Consider the following 24,297-nt stretch of genomic DNA (forward strand, 5'->3'; position numbering starts at 1 on the left):
GGGATATTCCGCCCGCTCATCTCCGCCCCTCCGCTTTTATTGGACGGCTGCCGTGTGACGCCGCACGAACCGCCCCTTTAGAAAGGATGCGGTTTGCCAGCCAGAGCGACGTCGCAGTGAAGGTAAGTCCGTGTGACGGGTGTAAGCGATGTTGTGCGCCACGGGCAGCGTTTTGCCTGTGACGTACAACCGACGGGTGCGGGTACGCTCACTAGCGATATTGATAGCGATATCGCAGCGTGTAAAGTGCCCTTTACTGTCAAATTTATATTTTAATCACCGTAGCCAAAAGCAACATTAATATCACGAGGTTAAGATGGGAACCCGATATCCTAAGGGTTTAAACTACAAGATAGATTTGTTTTATCTTTACTAATATTTGAATCAATTGGTTACTAATGGTATGTATTTATATTTATTATACTATGGAGTAATTCTAATTATGCTTCCCTTAGTATTTAATAGAGGTCATGAGTTGGCAAGCTCATCTTCTAGAAAATAAATCTTTTCCATTTAGAAGAGATCATAAAGAAGAAGAAACATAGAATTATGAAAGGAGACAATGTTTCTTTGAATAAATGTTTGTTTTATTTTTTGGAAAATTGATGTTATTTATATCTTTGTGAAATTCATGATTGTTTGCATGTATATGTGTGGATTTCCTTTTGGTCATCTCCAAATGATTTCTATGCTCAATGTGTTTAGAGCTCCACCCTAATCGATGTAGGGATATATAAATGTATTGTGCTCATATCTGATGTTGTCATGATTAAGAACAGTTTACCTGTTTGAACCGCGTAGACGGACATCTGGTCTACTTTGATTGCGGTCATGGGTTTTTTTATGGTCTTAATTATTTTTCAATAAAGACATGTTTTAATCATATGAAGCGGATGCTGGATCCACTATTTTGTTTGCCTCAAGTTTCTACCTGGCTGCCGGTCCAGGTTTCCGGGCACCGCACCTATATTCAAGAGTCTGGTGAGCGGTTTGATTCTCAACGTTCGTTAATGTCATAAACCCGCCATGATAACATTCACTTGTAATAGTGAGATGAGTTGTGTAGGTTATTTACTACCCTGACTTAATGTTCTGCTCATACGTTGAAGCTCGCAGTTTAGAAAATTCTTCCAAGTGTCTGTATGTTATGTGACCTTGTAACCCAGATATTACTTTATTTGTACCTATATTTTCTGTGGTCGAGTCTATGAATGGCCTAGAATTAGTAAGATTAACTGTTTAAATTCCAATTTTTAAAGCCAACTGTCAATTACCCAGAATGTTTTCAGGCCATGTTCTATGATAGCTCAGTAGCAACCCAGATTACTACGGACTTAGGGGTACTTTGCACGTTGCGACATCGCTAGCCGATTGTAGCGATGCCGAGCGCGATAGTCCCCGCCCCCGTCGCACATGCGATATCTTGTGATGGCTGCCGTAGTGAACATTATCGCTACGGCAGCTTCACACGCACTTACCTGCCCTGCGACGCCGCTCTGTCCGGCAACCCGCCTCCTTTCTAAGGGGGCGGGTCGTGCGGCGTCACACGGCAGCCGTCCAATAAAAGCGGAGGGGCGGAGATGAGCGGGCGGAATATCCCACCCACCTCCTTCCTTCCTCATTGCAGGCGGGACGCAGATAAGGAGATGTTCCTCGCTCCTGCGGCTTCATACACAGTGATGTGTACTGCCGCAGGAACGAGGAACAATATCGTACCTGTCGCTGCAGCGAAATTATGGAAATGACCAACACTACACAGATCACCATTTTACGACGCTTTTGCGATCGTTTATCGGTGCATCTAGGCTTTACACGTTGCGATGTCATTACTGGCGCCGGATGTGCGTCACTTTCGATTTGACCCCGACGACATCGCAGTAGCGGTGTTGCAACATGCAAAGTACCCCTTACACCACCTTTAGAACTATATATAAGACCTAGTGATGAGTGAGCACTACCATGGTATTTATAATGAGCAGTTCGACACTCGGATGGGCTTGACTCGAGTACAGAGTATAATGAAAGTCAATATGAAACACAAGCATTTTTCTGGAAGAACTTCCGGAAAATCCTCAAGTTCCCCATTGACTTCCATAATACTTGGAAGACTAATAAAGCCCATCCGAGGGTCCAACTGCTCATTACGAGTACCGAACACTTAAGCTTGGAAGAGCCTATTAAGAACCCATGCTTATATCGTCGCAGAGGAAAGCAATTATTGTGATTGGTCCAGATTGCTACTTGAATAAACCAGCATTACCCATATATATATATTTTGACGTTGCACCTTGCAACATAGGGGGTTACTCGCTCAGCATGAGGGCTTCAGGTAGACACAGGAGGCACAGTTTCTTAAGATCACAGCCTGCTTTATTCAACTTCATAAAGCACCGCGCTGGTACGGACATCACATGGCATGTACAGGCAGGAAAACTGGTACATTCCCAAACCTCAGCCCTTCAGATTATGTTCAGTCCATAAGTCCCTGCAGAGCCTTCTCAGACGCGGTTTCCTTACCTCCACCCAGCTACTTCCTCCAGCATAGGAACTTCAGTGCAGGGCCATGGGTGTGTCCAGAGGCCTGACTTTCATTCCTGGGACCACACCCCGAGGTGGAGATATGGTGAACAGCCGTCCCACCTATCTCATTAGCTGACCACAACAGAGCCAGCCCAGGTAACACACCTTAACCCTCTCAGCACAGTACCAGTGATTATATCACAATAAATATATATATATATATATATATATATATATATTATCTCACGTAATATTCAATCAATTTATATGCATATAAATAGTCTTTTTAGAAGAAAGCAGAGGCTCCAGCAATTGTTCACTACCCAATTTATTCCACGAAAAAGCCATGTCTCCATCCCCAGACAGTGCCCATGTCCTAAACCTAGGGAAGGGTCATTCATGACATTACTGATGTCTCACATTCCTGTGGGAATCACACAAGGAGCCAGAGGAAGGAACAATGCTCTACCCTTTCATCCTGACAGAGGAAGACACTATTTTCAAACCTATGCTTAACAAATAAATTGTAAGGAATAGTTTTATTCTATTTTAGGAATTCCTAATCTTTGCTGAGATTTTGTGACGGTGAGAGTAGTTTATTTTAACTTCTCATCCGCCTATTTAATGCTTCCACGAAAAAAGGAAATACTTATTTTTATGTGAAGGGTTCCCTTACAATAAAATCATTATGTCTGCCAACCGGAGTTCTGAAAATTATAGCATATTAGTTGTAAAACCCTCTACTTAGTCATTTAATTCTATACCTTTATGATAGGCTCCCTAGCTGTGTCGTGACAATGTGATCAAATGAAAAGCCTAAAGGGCGAAATAGGCCAGAAGCGTACAATGTGAACCTACTGAGGCAGTGCAACCTCATGCAGTAAGGATACTAAATTCACTCCAAGAACTAACCTACACATTGGGTTATATGTATTTCCAAGTTGGATCAGTTCTACATCAGTCACAAATCGACAGACAATACTACTATCTTCAATCCATGGATCAAGTAGAATATCCTGAAGCTTCTCAATGGTATAAGAAAACAGCCTAGTAGATAACTTGCATAAGATACAGAAAAAACACAGCACTCACCCTTCTTCAAGCAATGTTTATTCGAATACATTCTGGTTTATATTAGTTCTGGTACAATAACTGTTTCATGTCACACATTGGATGTCAAGTGTGGCTCAAAATGGTCATTGGGCCAGATCTTTGGAAATTATATAATGTGTTAATTATCTCATATATGAATAAAGAAGCATTGTTTAAAGAAGGGGGAGTGTCATGGTTTTTCCTATATCTTTTATGCAGGTTACATGTTTTATACATGACTGTCCCAAATTTTAGGAAAACCACAAGTATAAAGGGATTTACCTTGACCTATCTCACCCATCCTGTGGCTCCATCTTCTGAACACTCTATAATTTTAATGGCATTCTAGGATAACCTTTTTTGCTCCCCATCTTTTGCATAGGCATGCTGGGCTCCTCTTATCGACTATATCCCCACTAAACTTATCTGCCAATTCCTTCCTTCCTTGAACTTTTTTTTTTTTTCTGTTCTTGGTTCTATCATTCAAATTGGATTCAAACATGCAAGTATTTTTGCAGATTTCTTTTTAACCAAAGCCAATAGTAGAGCCAAAAAGACAATTGAAAAAAGGAAATAGACCGCTTCTCTTTTATTTCTTCCCAAGTACTCAAAATATCGTATATATAAATCTAGCTTAAGATCAAATGAGTACTTAAAAGGGTTCTCCGGGAAGATAAAAAAAAATTCTACTGTCCCTGCCCTGATTCAGTGCAACGCTGAAGCTGCTCCTTGCTGCTCCCCCTCCCCTCTGGGACGTTACATCACACATCATTCTGTACAGATTTCATCAGTGTTTTTGATCAGAGTGTCGGAGTTTGGTCAGAGATTCATGAGCATTTTTTACATCGAGTAAAAAAAAAAAGTGTACTCAAGCTTCTTCCATGAAACAGTCCATTAAAATTGGACAGCACAAGAATGGCATCCAAGTGCTGTCCGATTATTTCACTGACCCATTCACTTCCATTGACAATTTTGATCTGAAAATTAAATCAATATCGAACATGCCTCTGTGCTTTTCTGTGGACTACTTGGTAAGAGGAAAAAAAAATCAAACATTTAAACTACCAAATAGACTAATCATAGGAACAAGTGCTATCCGTGAAAACAAAGATAGCACTCATATAAGAAAAACTGATATCTGAATGAGCCCTTAAGGCCCCGTCACACTAAGCAACATCGCTAGCAACATCGCTGGTAACGAACAACTTTTGTGACGTTGCTAGCGATGTTGCTGTGTGTGACATCCAGCAACAACCTGGCCCCTGCTGTGAGGTCGTTGGTTGTTGCTGAATGTCCTGGGCCATTTTTTAGTTGTTGCTGTCCTGTTGTGAAGCACAGATCGCTGTGTGTGACAGCGAGACAGCAACAACTAATGTGCAGTGAGCAGGGAGCCAGCTTCTGCTGAGGCTGGTAACTAATGTAAACATCGGGTAACCAAGAAGCCCTGTCCTTGGTTACCCGATATTTACCTTTGATACCAGCCTCCTCCGCGCTCTCACTGCCTGTGCTGCCGGCTCCTGCTCTGTGCACAGATAGCTGCAGCACACATCAGGCAATTAACCCGATGTGTGCTGTAACTAGGAGAGCAAGGAGCCAGCGCTCAGTGTGCGCTGCTCCCTGCTCTGTGCACATTTAGCTGCAGCACACATCGGGTTAATTAACCTGATGTGTGCTGTAACTAGGAGACTGGGGGCTGGTCACTGGTTGCTGGTGAGCTCACCAGCAACTCGTGTAGCCACGCTCCAGCGATCCCTGCCAGGTCAGGTTGCTGGTGGGATCGCTGGAGCGTCGCAGTGTGACAGCTCACCAGCAACCTCCTAGCAACTTACCAGCGATCCCTATCGTTGTTGGGATCGCTGGTAAGTTGCTTAGTGTGACTGGACCTTTAGACTGCGTTCACGTCAGTTATTTCCATTTTTATGATCTGTTTGAGAAGCATAAAAACGTAAATAAAACATTCAGTTACAAGACCCATTCATTTGAACAGATCCCTTTAAAAATGGAAACTTTGGGTTCAGTTAGGGATCTATTTGCATTCATCTTTTTACATGTCCTTTTTTTAATTTTTTTATTACTCGATCCATTATAAAGGATCCCAAATGGAGATATACTTAGATCTATTTAAAGGAGAGAAGCATAATACATACTCTGCAATAATAAACTGCATATTATAAGCACATGGCTCTTGAGCATATGAACTATAGTATTCCTATGACAAACCTGTAATTCAGGCTGCTCACTCACTATAGTAAAACCAGCAGCAGTATACACTACATCCAGCTCAAGTACAAAGAATGATTGTGTGAGAAAGAAGGTTTGACCAGTCAGGTATTATTGTTACATACGGGATATTATGGACCTGCTAACATTACTGAATACACAGTACTTAGTGCTTGTGTTTCCCCCATATTTACCTATATAATGATCTGGGCTAAGTGATGTTGTATTTTATGTTTGTTTTTTTAATTCACCGCTGTCTTCTATAAATGGAAACCATATGGTAAAACACAACAAGAGGTACAGTCGCTGACAGTAGTTCTGTCGCTTATCCATGTTATGTAAATAAAAGCTTATAACCTAACTTTAAATTCATCCATTGGTTTTATAAATTACTCTTTTGAAAGCTGAAAACCTCCCAAATTTGGTTTAGGTTATGAAAATGAAGTTGATGCAAAGCTGAAATATTGATCATTTAAATGAACACAGAAAGGTCAGATTTTAGCAAGACAAAGGTTTTGTTGCCTTGTCATATAATGCACCCAATCCTAGTTTACATCCTCACCTGTGCTCACTAAATGATCAATTAATTAGTGGGTGTGTATAAAAAGAAACCCAGCACCCCGGACCTTCAGTTGAACTGCAACTTGACCTCTGACAACATGCCAAAAATCGACCATGGGATTAAAGCCTTGATTATCAAGAGACTGAAGACCAGATCCACTGCAGAGGTGGCTGGCACCATTAATGTATCTCAGTGTCAAGTACAAAGAATTAAAAATGTTTTGAAGAGACTGGAGCTGATATTGACAAGCCCAGGTCCGGCAGACCTCGCAACACAACTGCTCAGGAGGAACGTTTGTTGGTTAGAAAATCCAAAGCCAGCCTCTTTTCCACTGCAGCAGAGCTCCAAAAGGCCTGGTCACCTCAAGTCCCTGTGTCAACTAGAACAGTTTGTAGGATTCTGTCTCAAAATGGCCTCCATGATCGAATCAGTGCCCAGAAGCCAGTACTAAACAAAAGACAATTAAAAAAAGTGTGGCATTTGCCAAGTCCCACAGCCTGCTAAACAGATGGACCCTAGAAAAGTGGCAGAAGGTGGATTTCTCTGATTAATCTTCAGTTGAATTACACCACAGCCACTGCAAATACTGCAGGAGACCTACTGGAGCCCATATGGATCCAGATAACAGTTAAGTTTGGTGGTGGAAAGATCATGGTCTGGGAGTTACATTCAGTATGGGGATGTGCGAAACATTTGCAAGGTGGAAGGCAATATCAATAGCCTAAAATATCAAGAAGTACTAGCTATCTCTTACATTCCCAATCATTAAAGGGGTCAAATTCTGCAGCAGGATGGTGCTCCATCTCATGCATCAATCCTTCCAACAAAGTTCCTCCTGGCAAAGAAGATCAAGGTGCTCAAGGACTGGCCAGCACAGTCACCAGACATGAACATCATTGAGCATGTTTGGGGTAGGATGAAAGAGGAAGCTTGAAAGATAAAACCAAAGAATCTAGATGAACTCTGGGAGGCATGCAAAACTGCATTCTTTGCTATTCCTGATGACTTCATTAATAAATTGTATGAATCATTGTTGAACCACATGGATGCAGTCCTTCAAGCTCATGGAAGTCACACAAAATATTAAATATGGCTCTAATAGCACCACAACTTCATTCACCAATGTTATGCATCATATCTTTGTATTAGAAGTTAATTATTTGTTTGAATTTCCCGTTACTTTCTGTGGGCGACAAAACTTCTGTCTTGCCAAAATCTGACCGTTCTGTGTTCATTAAATGTTCAATATTTCAGCTTTGCAGTAACTTTATTTTCATAACCTAAACCAAATTTGGGAGGGTTTCAGCTTTCAAAAGAGTAATTTATGAAACCAATGGATGAATTTAAAGTCAGGTTATAAGCTTTAATTTACATAACATGGATACGCGACAGAACTTCTGTCAGGGACTGTAGACATGTTTTATACACTGTAGTAGGCCGTGTAATTCTTAAAGTACCACTCCTATGTTTTTTGTTTTTACTTCACCATTGGAGTGGCATGTTTCCTGCCCATAATAAAATACTTATAAGCCACCATCTTCTCCTGTTCTCTGTCTTTTGCTATTTTTAACTAGCCAGATTGCTCTATTGTTTGCTGGGCAACCTGGAAGTCACTTCTCAATGTAAGTCTATGAGAGCCAGAATGAGGTCCTCATAGACTTGCACTGAGATTTTGTGATTGTTACCTCTGACTTACAGTCAGTCAGCAGGAGCCGCAGTCACAAGATGGCGAAACAGGACCAGAGTGGAGCCAGGAAGAGCAGAAGACAGTGGCTGGTAAGTATATTACTAGGGTCAGGGAACATGCATTAGTTATACGACTTCAGTGGTGCAATAAAAAAATAAAGCTTGAGTAGTGCTTCATGACAAATCTTAAAAGGTGTATGTGGAAATAGGTAATAACATTGTTATATACTGTATGTAATACATTATTCATATTCCATTAGAACACCATTAGTAGTGTTGCATCACTATCAATCAACTCTTCTTGGTGGAACTGTATACACTACAATTCATAATTTGTAATTCCTTGAAGTCACTGTAATCACTGATTATTTTTTGCATGAAATGCTTGAAAATGGTGTCTGTCATTTGTCATTTTCGCACAAAATCAAATAAGCCCCCTTTTTTTTGTCTTAACGTGTTTTTTCTTTTTTTGACTTCCAGCACCAAAAGTCATAAATCCTTTAAAAAGGTCATACTTTTGACTAAAAATGGGACAAACTGAAAAGACCTCCAGAAACCAGGGACTGAAGTGAAGTGCGCCAAAACATAAAAGTGATATTTGGTAACAGTTCCATTTTATAAAACTGTCTAAAATATCTGGATAAGTAAAGTTATCAAAGGAAAATTAAAAAAAACTCATATACAAGAAAGATGTCTAAAAAGAAAAGTGGCGCAAAACATATAGAAAATAAGTTGCAATTAAGAACGCCACTAGTAAAGAGCAAATTACTCCAGAAAACTGAAGAAACTGAAATGATGAATTAAGTCATTGTTCAGCAGAATGGCCCAAATAAACACAGGAAAACAGCTCTTCTCGAACATTGGGCTCAAGAAGAAGTACAAATGGAGATCATTACTAAATATAGAATAGTGCTTAATATTAGGAATTAGCAGATAAGTCTTTCATCGTAATGGTCCCTGTCTCGTTAAGCAGCTATTCAGATCTTGGCTTCTGTAGGTCATTTGGATGCATGACTGTTTGCCAGATATTAAAAGCACTGAAAAATTAAATTCTGCACAAATTTATATGATCAATCTAAGTGCCCTGGCTAGGATCAGGACATTTACTCAAAAAATAATGCAAGAACGTCAAAAGAAAATGAATAAGAAATGAAAAGAATAATTTCACTAAAGCCTCAAATTAGATCAAACAGAACAGAAAATGGGAATGTAAAAAACAAAAGAACAAAAAATGAGACCAACCTAAAAGCTACAAGATGGAAGCTTCTTCTGAGTCACTACAGCTGCCAACAGTGAAAGGTTCTGAACACGGCTCACTAGTGGGAAGAAAACGCACTCTTTTTAATGAAGATGAACTATTTTAAGCAGTCACCATCAGGCATACCCTCACCAGACAAAGAAACATTGAAATCTTTGTCAATGCTTTTTGTTAGTCTGCTGTAATGTCATCCGGGCAGAAGCTGGGTACTATAGTGAAACCTCAGGACACAGCTGCTATGGTCAAAGCATAGCACACCTGGCCTCACACAATGCAGTGCTACCTATCCCAGCAACCAGTCCCTTCAGAAGCATTACAGATGGACAAAGCGTGTGTAAGAGGACAGCAGACAAAGCTATTAAAGATATTACGTGGAGACAGACGTGTGCTGGTTACTGCATACATTATATGGCATATAATGACTTCAAATGTACTTAAGTTAATGTTTGAAGCTTCAAAAAGTAATAAAAAATTGTCCAGCTGCAACTTGAGACCTGAATTAATGCAACTCTCCACCGTGGGAATGAAAAGGAGCCATACATTTGTCATGGATTGTCACTCTACCTTGTGGCTTCTATTGCCTCCTATACTGAGACTGGTGTTCCAGACCTTCTGCATCCAAGATGGTAATTTCTCTGACATGGGGAGAATGATGGAAAATCTGAACAGTGCCTCCCCTGCCTTTTGTATTTTTTTTGGAGGTCAATCTTAGACTAATCACTATCCATGCTAATGCGGTGGCCATCGTGGATACAGGAAGACTTGCTTCACCAGAGGTCCCCAGGTAGGGTGGCTATACAAATGTAGTCACTTTTCAGGGTCAGGGTGAAGGGTCGCTTTTATACCTCTATCCGTCACCATCTTTTTACCTGGTTGTCAGAGGAATGTTCTGCCAGTATGAAGGTACCTTACTATGCAAATCATGAAGATCAGCTGACAGCAGCTCCCTTTGCAATTGCCAGCCAAGGACGTCTCAAATATACTCAATCGGAGACCAGAAACACTGCAAGCAATAATAGGGTGTTTAGGCCACTAAGCCTACCACAGTAGGGACAAGTTGGAGAAATAGTCATACCACTGGTTCCACCATCAAATCAATTAGCTGGTATTGTACCTGGAATGAAGATTAGAATGGTCAAGCTACCTTACATTATGCTGCCCCACACTATAGCTCTGGGAGTAGGAGTGGTGTGACATTCCCTCGCCAAAGCCTCTTCATGGCATTGCCTATGTGATCTCTATATGGAAACTGGAGGCTAAAATGGAGAAATGAAAGCTGAAATTGAGGTCTATTCTCTTCAAAAATGAGTCCTGCATTTGTCGTGATAGCTGGAGACAGAAAATTCCTGAAGGAACATCACGTCGGTCCTACTCCCTGGATTATGGTGTGGGGTGGCATAATGTATGGTATCCAGATACATCTAGTCTTCATTTAAGGAACAGCTCAGCGTTAAATTGATTTGGTGGTAGAACCAGTGGTATGGCTATTTCCACAAAGTGTTACACTAGCCATTTTTCAACACGACAATGCCAGGCCACAAACTGATCATGGTACTGTGAGCAGCCTGTGTGGTATAAACATGCTACCATGAACTGCAGTGTCTTTGGACTTGTCTCCCATTGGGTACATTTGAGACGTCACCGGTTGGAAATTGCAAAGGGAATTCTCAGCAGTGGATCTAGATGACTTGCATGGCCAAGTGCATTCAGAGTGGCATAGCATTCCTCAGACAACTATTAATAACCTCATTGCTAAAATCTAAAGGTGTGCAAGTGAGTATTTTCTTGACGGGCATTGCAATTGCAATGTTACATCTATCTATTATACAGTGCCTTGAAAAAACTATGCATTTGTATTCAGCTCCCCTGTGTAAATACTTTAAAGGACCACCTTTTGTTGCTATTACCTCTGTAAGTCTTTTTTGGTATGTCTCTACCAGTTTTGCAAATTTAGAATCTTTAATTTTTGCCCAGTTGTCTTTGCAAAAAAGCTCTAGCTCAGTGAGATTGGATGGAGAGCATCTGTGAACAGCAATTTTCAAGTCTTGCCACAGATTATCAATGGTACTTTGGTCCGGACTGTGACATTCAAACACATGAATATGTTTTGATCTAAACCATTCTACGGTAGCTCTGGCAGTATGTTTAAGGTTGTTCTCCTGCTACAAAGTTGAACCTGTGCCACAGTCTCAAGTCTTTTGCAGCCTCTGTATTTAGGTCCATCCATCTTCCCATCAACATTCATCAGCTTCCCTGTCCTGCTGAAGACAATCATGCCCACAGCATGATGCTGCCACCACCATATTTAACAGTGATGAGCATTGTAAGTTTCTTACCTTAGAGGTTTTGGGGCTAAATGCAAAACGCTGTATGCTTTGCTCTCATCTGACCAGTGTACCTTCTTCCACATGTCAGCCATGTCCATTACATGGCTTTTTGCAAACAGGACTTCTTAAGGCTTTCTTGCCCCTGTTCCATAAAGGCCAAATTTTTGGAGTATACATCTAATAGTCGTCCTCTGAACAGATTCTCCCACCTGTGCTATTCATCTCTACATCTCCTCCTGAGTTACCATAAGCGCCTCTTGGCTGCTTCTCTGGTTAGTGCTCTCTTTGTTTGGGATCTCAGTTTAGGTGGATTGCCATGTCTTGGTAAGTTTGCAGTTGGGCCATACTTCTTCCCTTTTTGGATGATGATTTGAACAGTGAGTAGCGAGATGTTTAGATAATGGGTTTTTCCCCCATAACTTAACAATGCTTTCCTTTTCTCCCTGACTTCTCTGGTGTGTTACTTGGTTTTCATGTTGCTGTTTGATCCCTATTACTCTCAAACAAACCTCTAAGGCCTTCACAGAACAGCTGTAGTTATACTGAGAATAAATTACACATGTGAACTCAATTTACTTATTAGGTGACTTCTGGGGGCAATTAATCACTCAGGTTTTTTTTAGGGACATCAAACTATAGGGAGCTGAATACCACAGCAAGTCACAATTTTCAGATTTATATTTTTAAAATACTTAGAAAACTATGTATCATTTCCTTTACATTTCACAAACACTTGCTACTTTGTAATGGTATATCACATAAAATACCAATAAAATACATTTACATTTGTGGGTGTAAAGTGAAAACAAATGTAAAAATGTTCACAGGGTATAAATACTTTTTCAAGGCACTGTAGCTCTATCTATTTGCTGCGTGACTACACTTTTCTGTACCTAAATTTGCAGTACTGTTTTCTAAGGATATCTATTTCTACAATGTGTACTAATTGAAATGAATTGCCTCGCTACAGGCTTGTTACAGTAAAGGTACCGTCACACATAACGAGATCGCTAGCGAGATCGCAGCTGAGTCACGGTTTCCGTGACGCAGTAGCGATCCCGTTAGCGATCTCGTTATGTATGACATCTACCAGCGATCAGGCCCCTGCTGTGAGATCTCTAGTCGTTGCAGAATGGTCCAGGCCATTTTCTTCAAAGGTGATGTCCTGCTGGGCAGGACACATCGCTGTGTTTGACACTGTGTGACAGAGTCACAGTGACTGCTGAGATCATTATACAGGTCGCTACTGCGACCTGTATTGTTCCTGCATTGCCGGTAAGATCTGACTGTGTGACATCTCACCTGCGACCTCCCAGCGACTTACCTGCGATCCCTATCAGGTTGCATCGTTTTCGGGATCGCTGGTAAGTCGTGTGTGACTGGGCCTTTACACATCTAAGCAGTCAACAGCTAATGATGCAGAGGGATTCACTCGCTACTTTACCAGGAAAAACTGCAAGAACTTTTAAAAAACAATTTATCGTACTGAAATTTGGACTGTACAAATTTTGGTTCATGAGAAACTAATGTTTTAAGCCAGGTGTTGAAAAAATGTCCACTGTTCGCATCCAAGCAGATGCCTTTCCATATTGTTGAATGTATTCTGCAGTATGTCTCAGTACATAGCCAGAATTTCTCGCTGTATGTTCTCTTTGAGTGCCTGTAATGGGCCAGAAGTTGTTGTTTCACATCTTGAATGGTTTCCTTAGACATTTTCGGATGTCCTCTATCATGTCTATCCAGTAATGTTCCTGTACGTTATAACTTATTTACCAATGACAGAGTGCACGGATTTCGACCTCAAAACATCTTGAGAAACTCACTTTGGCACCTCTTTCAGGAGTCCAATATCTTTTCAGAATGAAAACACGATACTCCAAAACTGTATATGTACATTGTTAACAAATGAAGAAGAAATTCGGCAGGAGTGAAATGCAAACACCACACAAACTGCTAACAGAAAGACGTGCATGAAGTCTATCTCTTAGTGGAAACGATCAGCAGGGTGACAAGTTGGTTAGACCACTTGGCACAAGGATGTTTGCTGTTGCTCAAGTTCATTGGTTCATGAGAACTGAGAGTGCAAAGTATTTACAGTCCAAATTTAAGTACGGTTGACCATCTCTTTTAGGAGTTATAGCAATTTTTCCGGGTACAGTAGCAGGTGAATCACCCTGCAGCAGATGCTACAGTATATAAAATAAACATGTCAGTAGAAACCACTTTTAACATAATAGTAAGCATGTATTGTACCATGGAGTCAAGGTACTCTTAAGAAAGGTAGCTGAGATTCTAGAGTTTAGTGGAAGAACCTTCTATCAGAGGTGTTTGATATTGTGCACAGTGATTGGGCAATAATTCCACTTTCTGTAGATTAAGGCTAGATTGAGTTGAGTCAGTTCAACCTATTCTCTTAAGCTGCCCATACACATTAATGTAGACCAAAACAGACGATTTTATCACTACCAGCTGATATGTCAACATATCTAATATGGGATGCCTCCAGACTTTCTCACAACAGATGATATCAGGAAAGAGAATTATTGGACATATTCAATTTCATGGCCTGATTGTGTTGTTTCCAAAGGTGCATGACAGTGGTTGAAGATCCATTTACATAAGAACACTTGTTCCCGATCATTGGCCTATGTACACATGACACCAAGCAGCCTATGAACAAATAAAATGCTTGTTCTCCAGCTGAACATTTATGCCAACACAGAAACCACTGTAGTCGGCAGCACATAGCTGTGTATAAACAGGGAACATGCTAATGACAACATGCATGCTGCTACAGATCTTATTAACAATCTTTTAGTCTTCATACAGTTTGGATGGCCTATGTGTATGAGCCATAAATGAGTGCAGATTAACTTGTAAACAGTCAATCGGCACTTATTTAGGGACACCTTTAGGACAGGTAAGTGACTCACTTGCTTATCAACCTTTAAATTAACGTTCGCTTATTAGATTAGACCCTTCCTAATGATGTGAAATAGACAGTTTTTAATTTAGCAAATGCCTTTCCATATATATGTTATATAAGTATGAGGTTAGTATGTATGCAGTGATGCAAAGATTAATTGTAAGCCATGAAGTTAATTAATGACCACAGAAAACAAGTTTGGCTTTTAAAATATTTTTTGTACTCTATAGTAGACTTTCAATTTAGTGTAACTATAAGCCACACAGTATGCCTAATGTGCTTGATTATTGGCTGATTTTCACACACTTATACTGTTAAGAAAAGTAACTATATAGCTCAAGAACCCTAAGGTTTAACCCATTAGTAACAAATTGTTTCACTTTTTTGCATACCTCCAGCTGCAAAAGAAAATTTATTATGGAGCATGGCTTGTTTTTCAAAACCACTCTGAGATTTTGGGTTGTGAATGTCCAGATGCTGGTAATGCTGCCTTGTGTGTACATTGTATTGTCTGTAGGTTAATCACCCCCTGTAGTGTTTCTGTCCCTATGTCTGGGGGAGGGGGATCTGGAATCCACCCAACCTTTTTGCTTACCTGGGAGATTATTCAGTTTGTATGAGAATTTCAAGAGACAAGGAAGAAGATTGATCCTCTGGGGGAGAAAGCTGCAGCTACAGGCAGCACCCAGAGAGCCGTTGAGAAACCCAGATTTCCCTGGAAAAGGACTGCTGGAGGATTGTGACTGATCCCCGGGACATTTATCCTATTACTGGACGATTTAACCTCTGTGTGGTGGATTATTGTATGGACCTTTGATTTGCCTGGAATAAAGGATCTCTGGATTTGTCACCCAGCTCTCGCTCTGTTGATTGTGCGATATCGGAGAAGGACCCCGTGACACACTCTTTCCTAGATTACGAAGCGGCTGACATCTTGAGAATATACAGCTTTGCTCTTCTGTGACTAGGCTATCGACTTCACTGAAGGATCGAGTATCATAGGATCTCACTCTCACACTGAAGACAGCAGCTAAGAGTGAAGTGCAGACATGCCTAATTTAGTGCAGCCCAAAGCATGGACTTCAAGTGGTCCGTGCTGTTGGTAAACCACATAAACCTCTAATAGAGTGATTTCAACAAATGATTATAATTCAGAGTCCTTCAGTATAATCATTTTCCTTTTGAAGAAAGGAGGTACGCTTTAAGTGCTTGGGTCATAGATTCGAACAGCTTTGTAATGCTTAAGAAAGACATTTACAAACTGTCTTGCACTGATTTGGCTACTGTAGTATGAAATTTGATTGAGCCAACTTATTTTCATTAGTTCCACTAGACAACCAATAGACCATACAGATTTCAAGTAAACTTCCACTTACTGTTGCTCAGCTTTGGCACGGTCTTCTAAAAAGTAAAGTGCTGTAGCCAGGAAAAACATTCCACCCAAAACAACCACAAACGGGCACAGCATAAGTGCATAACCTAAACTTAGGAACTCCCACAATGGAGATTTCGTGGTATTCTCTTGGATCAGGTCTGAGATCTGAGAAGCAAAAACAATAGACATGTAAACAGCTTCCCCGAACCTATTGAAATAGAACAATTTGCTTCTACGAAAGAGGAAATCCACTTTAGCCTGGTTGCCTAATGACTTGGGCACTGGGGACTACAGAGGAAAACTAGGTTTAGCTAAACAACCATTGTGCACTCATGTCTGAAAACACAAAGTGCCAGTTTTCATCGCACCAGGGTCATTTGTGAGGTCTGGACATTTTTCCAGTAAGTAATGGAGTGCTATGCTGTGATTCAACAGTAATAAAAAAATAAATACATACAAACTATTAACACTGACATTTTGCATTTTACATTCTAATAGGGTGCAGAAATTATTTTTAGAATTTCAGTGCATAGAGGATATTGTAAGATTATGGGTAGAATGTCGCTGATGCAAAGACCATCTGGTATTATTTTTGAGGATATTCCAAATATTAACAATTATATGTATTATTTTTCTTAAATCTAATACAAAATTAACCATATAGTAGTAGAACTTCAGTGACTAAGGACAACTGCTGAAGGATTGAAGAATGTCTACGGTATAATATGGCTGAGTTTTAAGGTACAAAGGGTGTTGTTTACGGAGGTGCAGAATAGAGGGATGCGACAATATGCAAATAACAAAAGGATATTGACATTTTGCCAGATGGCAACTATCTGTCATTAAACCACTCGGGATTTTATCATGGCAATGGAACATCATATAACTTAAAGCTTCATAAAAAAACAATATATTTTTCTTTATTGGGTGCTGTCCATGAGATTTTCAACCCATATAGTGTTGCTTCACGAAGTGTACATCATATAGTCCAAAATTGACCTTATATGGTTCATCATTCAGCTCCATGATAAAAATCTTCTCCGGCTGATCCTCAAAATCTGTTACATCGAGCTCCATTATGTAAAGACAGCACTGTGTAAATAGTTATATTAATGGAATTTTCTCTTACGTTACTTTACAAATTGCTGATACTTTCAGTAAAGCCTCGTATTGCCATAAAACCTTCACACGGAGGGCTGGAAGTAAAGCAATTAGAATAATGTATGAAACTGCAACTGTGAAATGGCCTTGCAGTCCTAAAATGTGATGTGCACGCTGAGCCAGACAGGCTCTTAGGGAACAGTTCAGCCTCGGCACTGCAGACTCCTTCCAGTTACGACTCATCTTCTATCTTCAGTTTATGAAGTATGTGCATCAGACTTGGAAACATCCCGAGGTGTACAGCCATTCCACACTTAGTCCCGCTGTACACACTGGTGTCATTAGCCTGATGACTGAAGCACGTTTATAACTCTCTCATCTGTGAAAAGTAGTAAATCAACCTGTCTTGTTCTTCAGCAATATCTATATAATATGAGGGAACAAGCTAGCTGTGGTTCTTAAAATCAGCCCCGTCACTGCTGACTGTCTTCACCATCAAGTGATCATGTTCCACAGAATACACATGATTCTCTCTACTAGAGATGGGCGAGCACTAAAATGCACGGGTGCTTGTTACTTAAGGCGATCAGGTCAGACACCCTGAAAGGGCTCAATGAGTATAATGGAAGTCACTGATTGGGCAGTTCGGCTCTCCGCCCATATACAGTCAGCCATAAGTGGTGCATTTATTGGGGAAGGCAGTTTTTTTTTTTATCTTGACACACTACATCCAAAACCTTTTTTTATACCCCCCTGGAGAGCCACTGAGACACTACAAATGGCTCGCACTGGGGTGTCGGCTCAAATCATTCAGTGAAGGCATCCGGCTCTCTGTGTTTTTGTTTCATGCACAACACATCCGAGCACCCGCAATACTCGGCCAAGCATCATGAGCACCCCAATGCTCAATCATGTATCAAACAGTGGTGAGCACACTCGCTCATCACTACTCTCTACATAAAATATTGATTCATTTCCGTGCCTTTTGAACTCACCAGTTTTCTGGTTGAGTAAAGAAGTTGTCTCATGAAGACTTCCCCTGTCCATGTCCTATTAGTGCATTTTGGTATTATAGAAGGGGAATCTCTATGAGCAATGCCTGTTCTTGTAGGTTTGAGACTATTTTCTTACTAAGACCACCCATCATCTGAATGCAATACAATATTGCATGTAATACTCTATTTGCTGGCCTGGCAGGACGCAGTCTCCCATAGCAATATCAGCTGATTAGTTCTGATAGAACAACACAATATATTAAAGGGTTTTCTTATTCTGATATCAGATTTGATATTGAAGAGTTGGATTTTAAAGCTTCTTCCATGAAATTATTCTCACATCTAGACCAATTTGACCAAAAAGTCAATTTAAAAAAATTGCACCCCGCAACTGTAAAGGCCCTGTTACACACAGAGATAAATCTGCGGCAGATCTGTGGTTGCAGTGACATTGTGGAGAATCAGTGCCAGGTTTGTGGCTGTGTACAAATGGAACAATATGTCCATGATTTCACTGCAACCACAGATCTGCCAAAGATTTATCTCTGTGTGTGACGTGGCCTTAATATTAGCTTAATCTCTGTATGGTAAAGTCTGATTGACATTTTTTTATCACTGTGTTTTTAGTTTATCCGTGGTTTACCGATCTATCCACTTTAATAGGGTTTTTCCACTACAGGAAGTGTTCGTACTTCACTACAATATGTAACTTCCTCCTCATGTGAAGAAATCTAACTGTATGCCTCCTGTGATCTTGAGAATGAAAGAACTATAACGCCACTTTAGCTGTGTTTCCTTCATTGCACAGTAAGTTCACAGAAGCACATCTAAGCAGGAAAAAAGTCAAAGGACCGCTTTTCATTTCTTTTTAGGATCAGCGTGGATCTAACAAATTGGATCCCCAGCCATGACAATGCTATGACATAGGCATATGCAAAACATTGCAATATGGGAACAACTTTAAAATGCTAATTTTTTAACTTCATGATCCTACACACCTTATAAGATGCATTAGGAGTATTTACAAATCTCTTTTTCATTAAAGGGAATCTGTCAGCAGGTTTTTGCTAACTCATGTGAGAGTAGTATGATGTAGGCAAAGAGATTCTGAATCCAACAATGTAACACTTAGATTACTGACTGCAGCCATTGTGACAGAATCTAAATTTTTAGCTTTAGTCATGTAGCAGAACCCAAGGAGCTGTTCCCACCCCCACCAGGCTATCAATAGAGATTGTACATGGACAGTGAGGTGTCAATCAGAGGGGGCGCGCTGGACTGCCATGCACGTGCCAGCTAGACCTAGCAATGATAATTAGCAAGTAAAAAAACCTTTAGTTTCAAGTAAAGAACAGCACGGAGCCAGATAACAGGGACATAGTTGTTTTTTTTGTTTTTTTAACCCCTACAACATTCGTAAGCTTACATAGCAAAAACCTGCTGACAGATTCCCTTTACAGGGGTTTCAATAGCACATCGAGCACATCGGATGATAATCTAATTGCATGTGACTGTGACTATGGAAATCACGTATTTGCAATCACATGACCACCCATTCTCTTTGGGAATGCAGGGAAATTGTGGCACTGTGCACATTGCACACTGTCATGATTCAACAATTTGCAGTCACATAGAGAGACTCCAAAAATGTGTCTAGAGCCTAGAAAGCCATTTGAATAGGATTCAAATGTAAGGAAGTCATCAGCCTCATTATAATAATAATAATAATAATAATCTTTCTATAGCGCTAACATATTCCGCAGCGCTTTACAATTCAGGATGATCATATACATATCATTATGTTACACATTTCAATAATCATGAATATTTCATCACATCTTAATTTTACTACATTTTACTGTAGCTCAATAAAAGTATACAAAAATACATATGCACATACTAGAGTACTACTACATTCACACTGACCACTGTCATGTACTTACAAAGCCAATAAGGTATGGACTCCCAGCATCTCCAAGAAGATGTGATGTGAAGCTCTGCAAAGCTACAGCTGTGGCACGGCGGGTTGGAATAACCACGTACTGTACAAAATAAGACATAAGTGTAAGACAAATAATAAAAAACACTCTGCATTCAGCGCTTCCATTCTAAGATGTGGGCATTATGTAATAAAGTAGTACATTGCTTTCAAAGAATATTTTAGGTTTAATACAGACATTTATTTCTAGGTAGTATAACAACCACCAGGTAAAGGCCGCTTTACACGCTATGACATTGCTAAAGCGATCTCGTTGGGGTCACGGATTTTGTGACGCACATCCGGCCGCTTTAGCAATGTTGTTGCATGTGACACCTATGAGCGATTTTGCATCGTCGCAAAATCGCTCATCGGTGACATGGGGGTTCATTCTCGATTATCGTTGCTGCTGCAGTAACGATGTAGTTCGTCGTTCCTGCGGCAGCACACATCGCTCTGTGTGACACCGCAGGAAGCTCTCCTTACCTGTGTCCCGCAATGCGGAAGGAAGGAGGTGGGCGGGATGTTCGTCCCGCTCATCTCCGCCCCTCCGCTTCTATTGGGTGGCCGCTTAGTGACGTCGCTGTGACGCCGCACGGACCGACTCCTTAGAAAGGAGGCGGTTCGCCGGTCACAGCGGCGTCGCTAGGCAGGTAAGTAGTGTGACGGGTCTGGGCGATGTTGTGCGCCACGGGCAGCGATTTGCCCGTGTCGCACAACCGATGGGGGCGGGTACCCACGCTAGCGATATCGGTACCGATATCGCCGCGTGTAAAGTGGCCTTTATACTATAAAACAATGAGACCATAACCTCCATAAATAGAGAGAATTCAAGACCCAGTTTGCATCCTTGTTTTTTCTTTATTCTAAGATAAGCATGTTTTTGATCCTAGATTGTTGGCAGAGCTACGATGGCTCAATGTGGACATCTTATTTATTGACTAGTATGCTTTTTTATTTTATTCCATATTGATGAAGGAAACAATAGTGTGTTACTGGATGATAGGAGCTATCTTGACGTATCAAACAAGAACACAGTATTCAAGAAGCTTCCTGTTTAAAATAAAACATCCATGGCCGCAGCCTTGTGTTTACTTGAATAGGTTGAATAGGAAATTCCTACAGTAGACTATGGTCAAGATTATTTCATTCCAGGACAAGATTATAAACATGGTGTAGGACATTCCATTTCGAAAGCTGGGTCATTGAAACAATAGCCCGGGAATCATCTAGATGAGAGATGTGACTCAACAACTTAAGAACAAGTTAAATGGTTAGCCTATTCTACAAATTAGAGAGATTTAACAAATGCTGGTTTAATGAGCGAGGATTTCATGTGCATGACAACACATAAGGAGATTATGCGTTCATCTGCCAGGAAATTCTGAGTATGGGTGCCACCATATGAACTACAATGAGCTGGCTATATGAGGTTTCATTCAATGTGTCACATTACAGGCACCCACACAGTGCGATTGCAGCTCTGTAGGATGGTGTGACTTGTGTGGAATATTAATGGCAGCAAATTACACTAGTCCTTATAGTATTAATATAATGTTAGTGCTTTATTAAGATGATGACAACATAAATTGCCTAGCGCAAAGGGATCGCTACTGTCCTCCGAATATAGTCACTTCCCTTCTTCCTAATGACCATGATCGGGCAACTAACCCAGGCTTACACTCTCCTAGTTATGCAAGCCTAAATAAGAGATTTTAAATGCTTCGCATGGGTTAGGTAAGGGTGAATTAGCCCTTATGGATGACCCTAGTAAACCAAGGAACATTTTATTTTTGAATAAAATGTATATTGCAAGCACACAAAAGTAGACACAGTTCAAGCTTCAAGTTATTCCACTAAAATGTTAGAATGAATAGACATTTCGAGGCTCAATTGCAATGAAAGCTTTTGAGGTCAAAGAACTGCTCGCTAGAACTATTCATCTCTTACTATTAGATTATATTTAGAACTTTTTTTCCTTATACTCGCTGCATAAAGTATGTCAAGGAATGCATAGCTAATGGATACATTAAAGCAATAAAAACACAAAAAGCATTGAATGTGATTAACTTTAAGAGAAGAAGTTAAAGTCAGATATTCAGGAGATTCTAGGTCATTCATATATAACCCCAGTTCCGAAAAAGTTTTAACGCTGAGTAAAGAAAAGAATGTAATGATTCGGAAATCTCTGCTAGCCATATTTTATTCACTACAGAACATAGAACAGAGATCAGAAGGTGAACATTAGACAGTTTTCCACTTAAGTTAAAAAATGTACTCATTTAGAAATTGATAGCAGCAATACATCTCAAGAATAGAGATGAGTGGACCAGCAGATCCCTGTTAAATTTTTTTTAAAATCTGGTTCCAGTCTGGAATCGAGGTTCCCATATAAGTCTATGGGGACCAGAATCCAGCGATTAAAAATGGTGGTGGAAAGGGTGGTAGGAGCAGACGCGGTGTACTCACCGAGACTCCGTGTCAAGCTGCTTCCAGGTCGCGCACCTTTTTTCCCCGCCTACAGGCCTTCCTGGTATCTCTGATTGGTTGCAGTCAGACATTCCCAAAGCCTGTGTGAGAGCGTCTGACTGCAACCACTCACAGACCCTGCCTGTGAGTCAGCATTGAGGTCTAAGAATAAATAAAAAAAAAAATTGGCATAGGGTCCCCCCCCATATTATGATACCCAGAACAGATAAAGCCCATGGCTACAGGCCCAGCCCTGCATTTATCTTGGCTGTGTATCAACATAAGAAGAACCTCATGCGGCTTTTTTTTTTTTTTTTTTTTTTTTAATGTAAAAAATCATTTAAAAAAACGATGTGCAGTTCCGTCCAATTTTGAGAACCAGCTGTCATAAAGCCCGGCAGCTGGGGTTGATATTCTCAGACTGGGGAGGCCTACGGTTATAAGGCTGCCCCCAGCCTAAAAATAGCAACCTTTAGCTACACGATATTGTCAGTGCCATTAGATGTGATAGGCTCAGTGCTTTACCCGGCTCTTCCCGATTGCACTGATGCAGGGGTATTGAGGGGTTATTAACAGCCCACAGCTGTCACTTTTTTACAGTCCAGGTCCACTCATCCCTACTCAAGAAAGATGGGACAAAGCCATGTCTACCATTGTGTGTTCTTTTTACAACAGTCTGTACATGTCTGGGAAATGAGGAGACCAATTTCTAGAGTTTTGGCACAAGAATACATTCCCATTTTTGTCTGACATAAGATTCTATTTGCTCCACAGTTATGGGTCTTCTTTGCTAGATTTTATCATTTAAAATGCACCAAACGTTTGGTATGGGTGAAAGGTCCAGACCGCAGCAGGCCAGTTCATCACCCAAACTCTTCTGTGAAGCCATGCTGTTGTGATGGATGCAGTTTGTTGTTTAGCATTCACTGAAGTATATACCTGGATGGGGACATATGTTGTAAAAAAAATCCTCGCAGTTGCCCTCCTCAGCATTGATAATGCTTTTCAAGATGTGTAAGCTTCGAATGTGGTAGTCACTAATGGAACCCCATACTGTCAGAGATATAGGGTTTAAACCATGTGCTGATGACAAGCTGGATAGTCTTTTTCCACTTGAGGTTGTGGATTGCATAAAGAATTTCACATTTTGATTCATCTGACCACAGAACAGTTTTCCATTTTACCTCAGTCCATTTTAGATGAGTTTTGGCCTACAAAGGTTGGCAACGTTTCGGGATTGTGTTGATATGTTTTGCTTCCATCAATTTCTAAATGAGTCAATTTTTTAAAATGAAAAGGGGAAAAGTCTAACTTTCTGCCATACATGTTCTATGTTCTGTTGTGAATAAAAAATGATTATAATATTTTCAAATCATTGCATTCTTGTTTTCTTTACATTTTACACAGCGTTCCTGCTTTTTCAGAATTGATGTTGTAATATAATACAAGTACAGTCATTTAAATTAAAGGATTTGTGATCAAGTGGATGCTGATCGCTGGGACCAACACCTATCCCGAGAATGTGGCTGGTGCAGACATCTGTCTGAAATGGAAGCGGAGGTCGAGCCTGTGCACCACTACTCTGTTTATAGCCTACGTTCTGCTGTATTTAGCTATTTCATTGCTATATGTAATGCCACAGACAATGAATGGAAAAGTTCATAAGCTCAACCTCTTGAGATTGGTTGGCATCCCAGCATCCAATCCTCTAAAGGGTGCTTAACACGTTGCGACATTGCTAACGATATATCGTCAGGGTCACGTCGTTAGTGACGCACATCTGGCGCC

The 24,297-nt window shown here is 40.5% G+C and overlaps 1 protein-coding gene across 4 annotated transcripts in view; it reads right to left on the reverse strand.

Annotated features, from left to right (window-relative positions):
• Window positions 1-24,297, reverse strand: part of SPNS2 (SPNS lysolipid transporter 2, sphingosine-1-phosphate) — a 180,015-nt gene that overhangs the window by 4,691 nt on the left and 151,027 nt on the right. For 2 of the 4 annotated variants that reach the window (XR_012750524.1, XM_075336368.1), the window contains exons 10-12: window positions 20,006-20,104; window positions 15,968-16,131; window positions 9,323-9,396 (exon numbers count right to left, since the gene is read on the reverse strand). Coding sequence is in view for 3 of the 4 variants with exons in the window: in XM_075336368.1 (XP_075192483.1) it covers window positions 9,330-9,396; window positions 15,968-16,131; window positions 20,006-20,104 (330 nt within the window). In the remaining variant the exon portion in view is untranslated. The remainder of the gene's footprint in view (window positions 1-9,322; window positions 9,397-15,967; window positions 16,132-20,005; window positions 20,105-24,297) is intronic. The other 2 variants (XM_075336370.1, XM_075336369.1) reach the window with 1 other exon arrangement.

Source organism: Anomaloglossus baeobatrachus, chromosome 2, assembly GCF_048569485.1.
Source record: "Anomaloglossus baeobatrachus isolate aAnoBae1 chromosome 2, aAnoBae1.hap1, whole genome shotgun sequence".
Lineage (NCBI taxonomy): Eukaryota > Metazoa > Chordata > Amphibia > Anura > Aromobatidae > Anomaloglossus > Anomaloglossus baeobatrachus.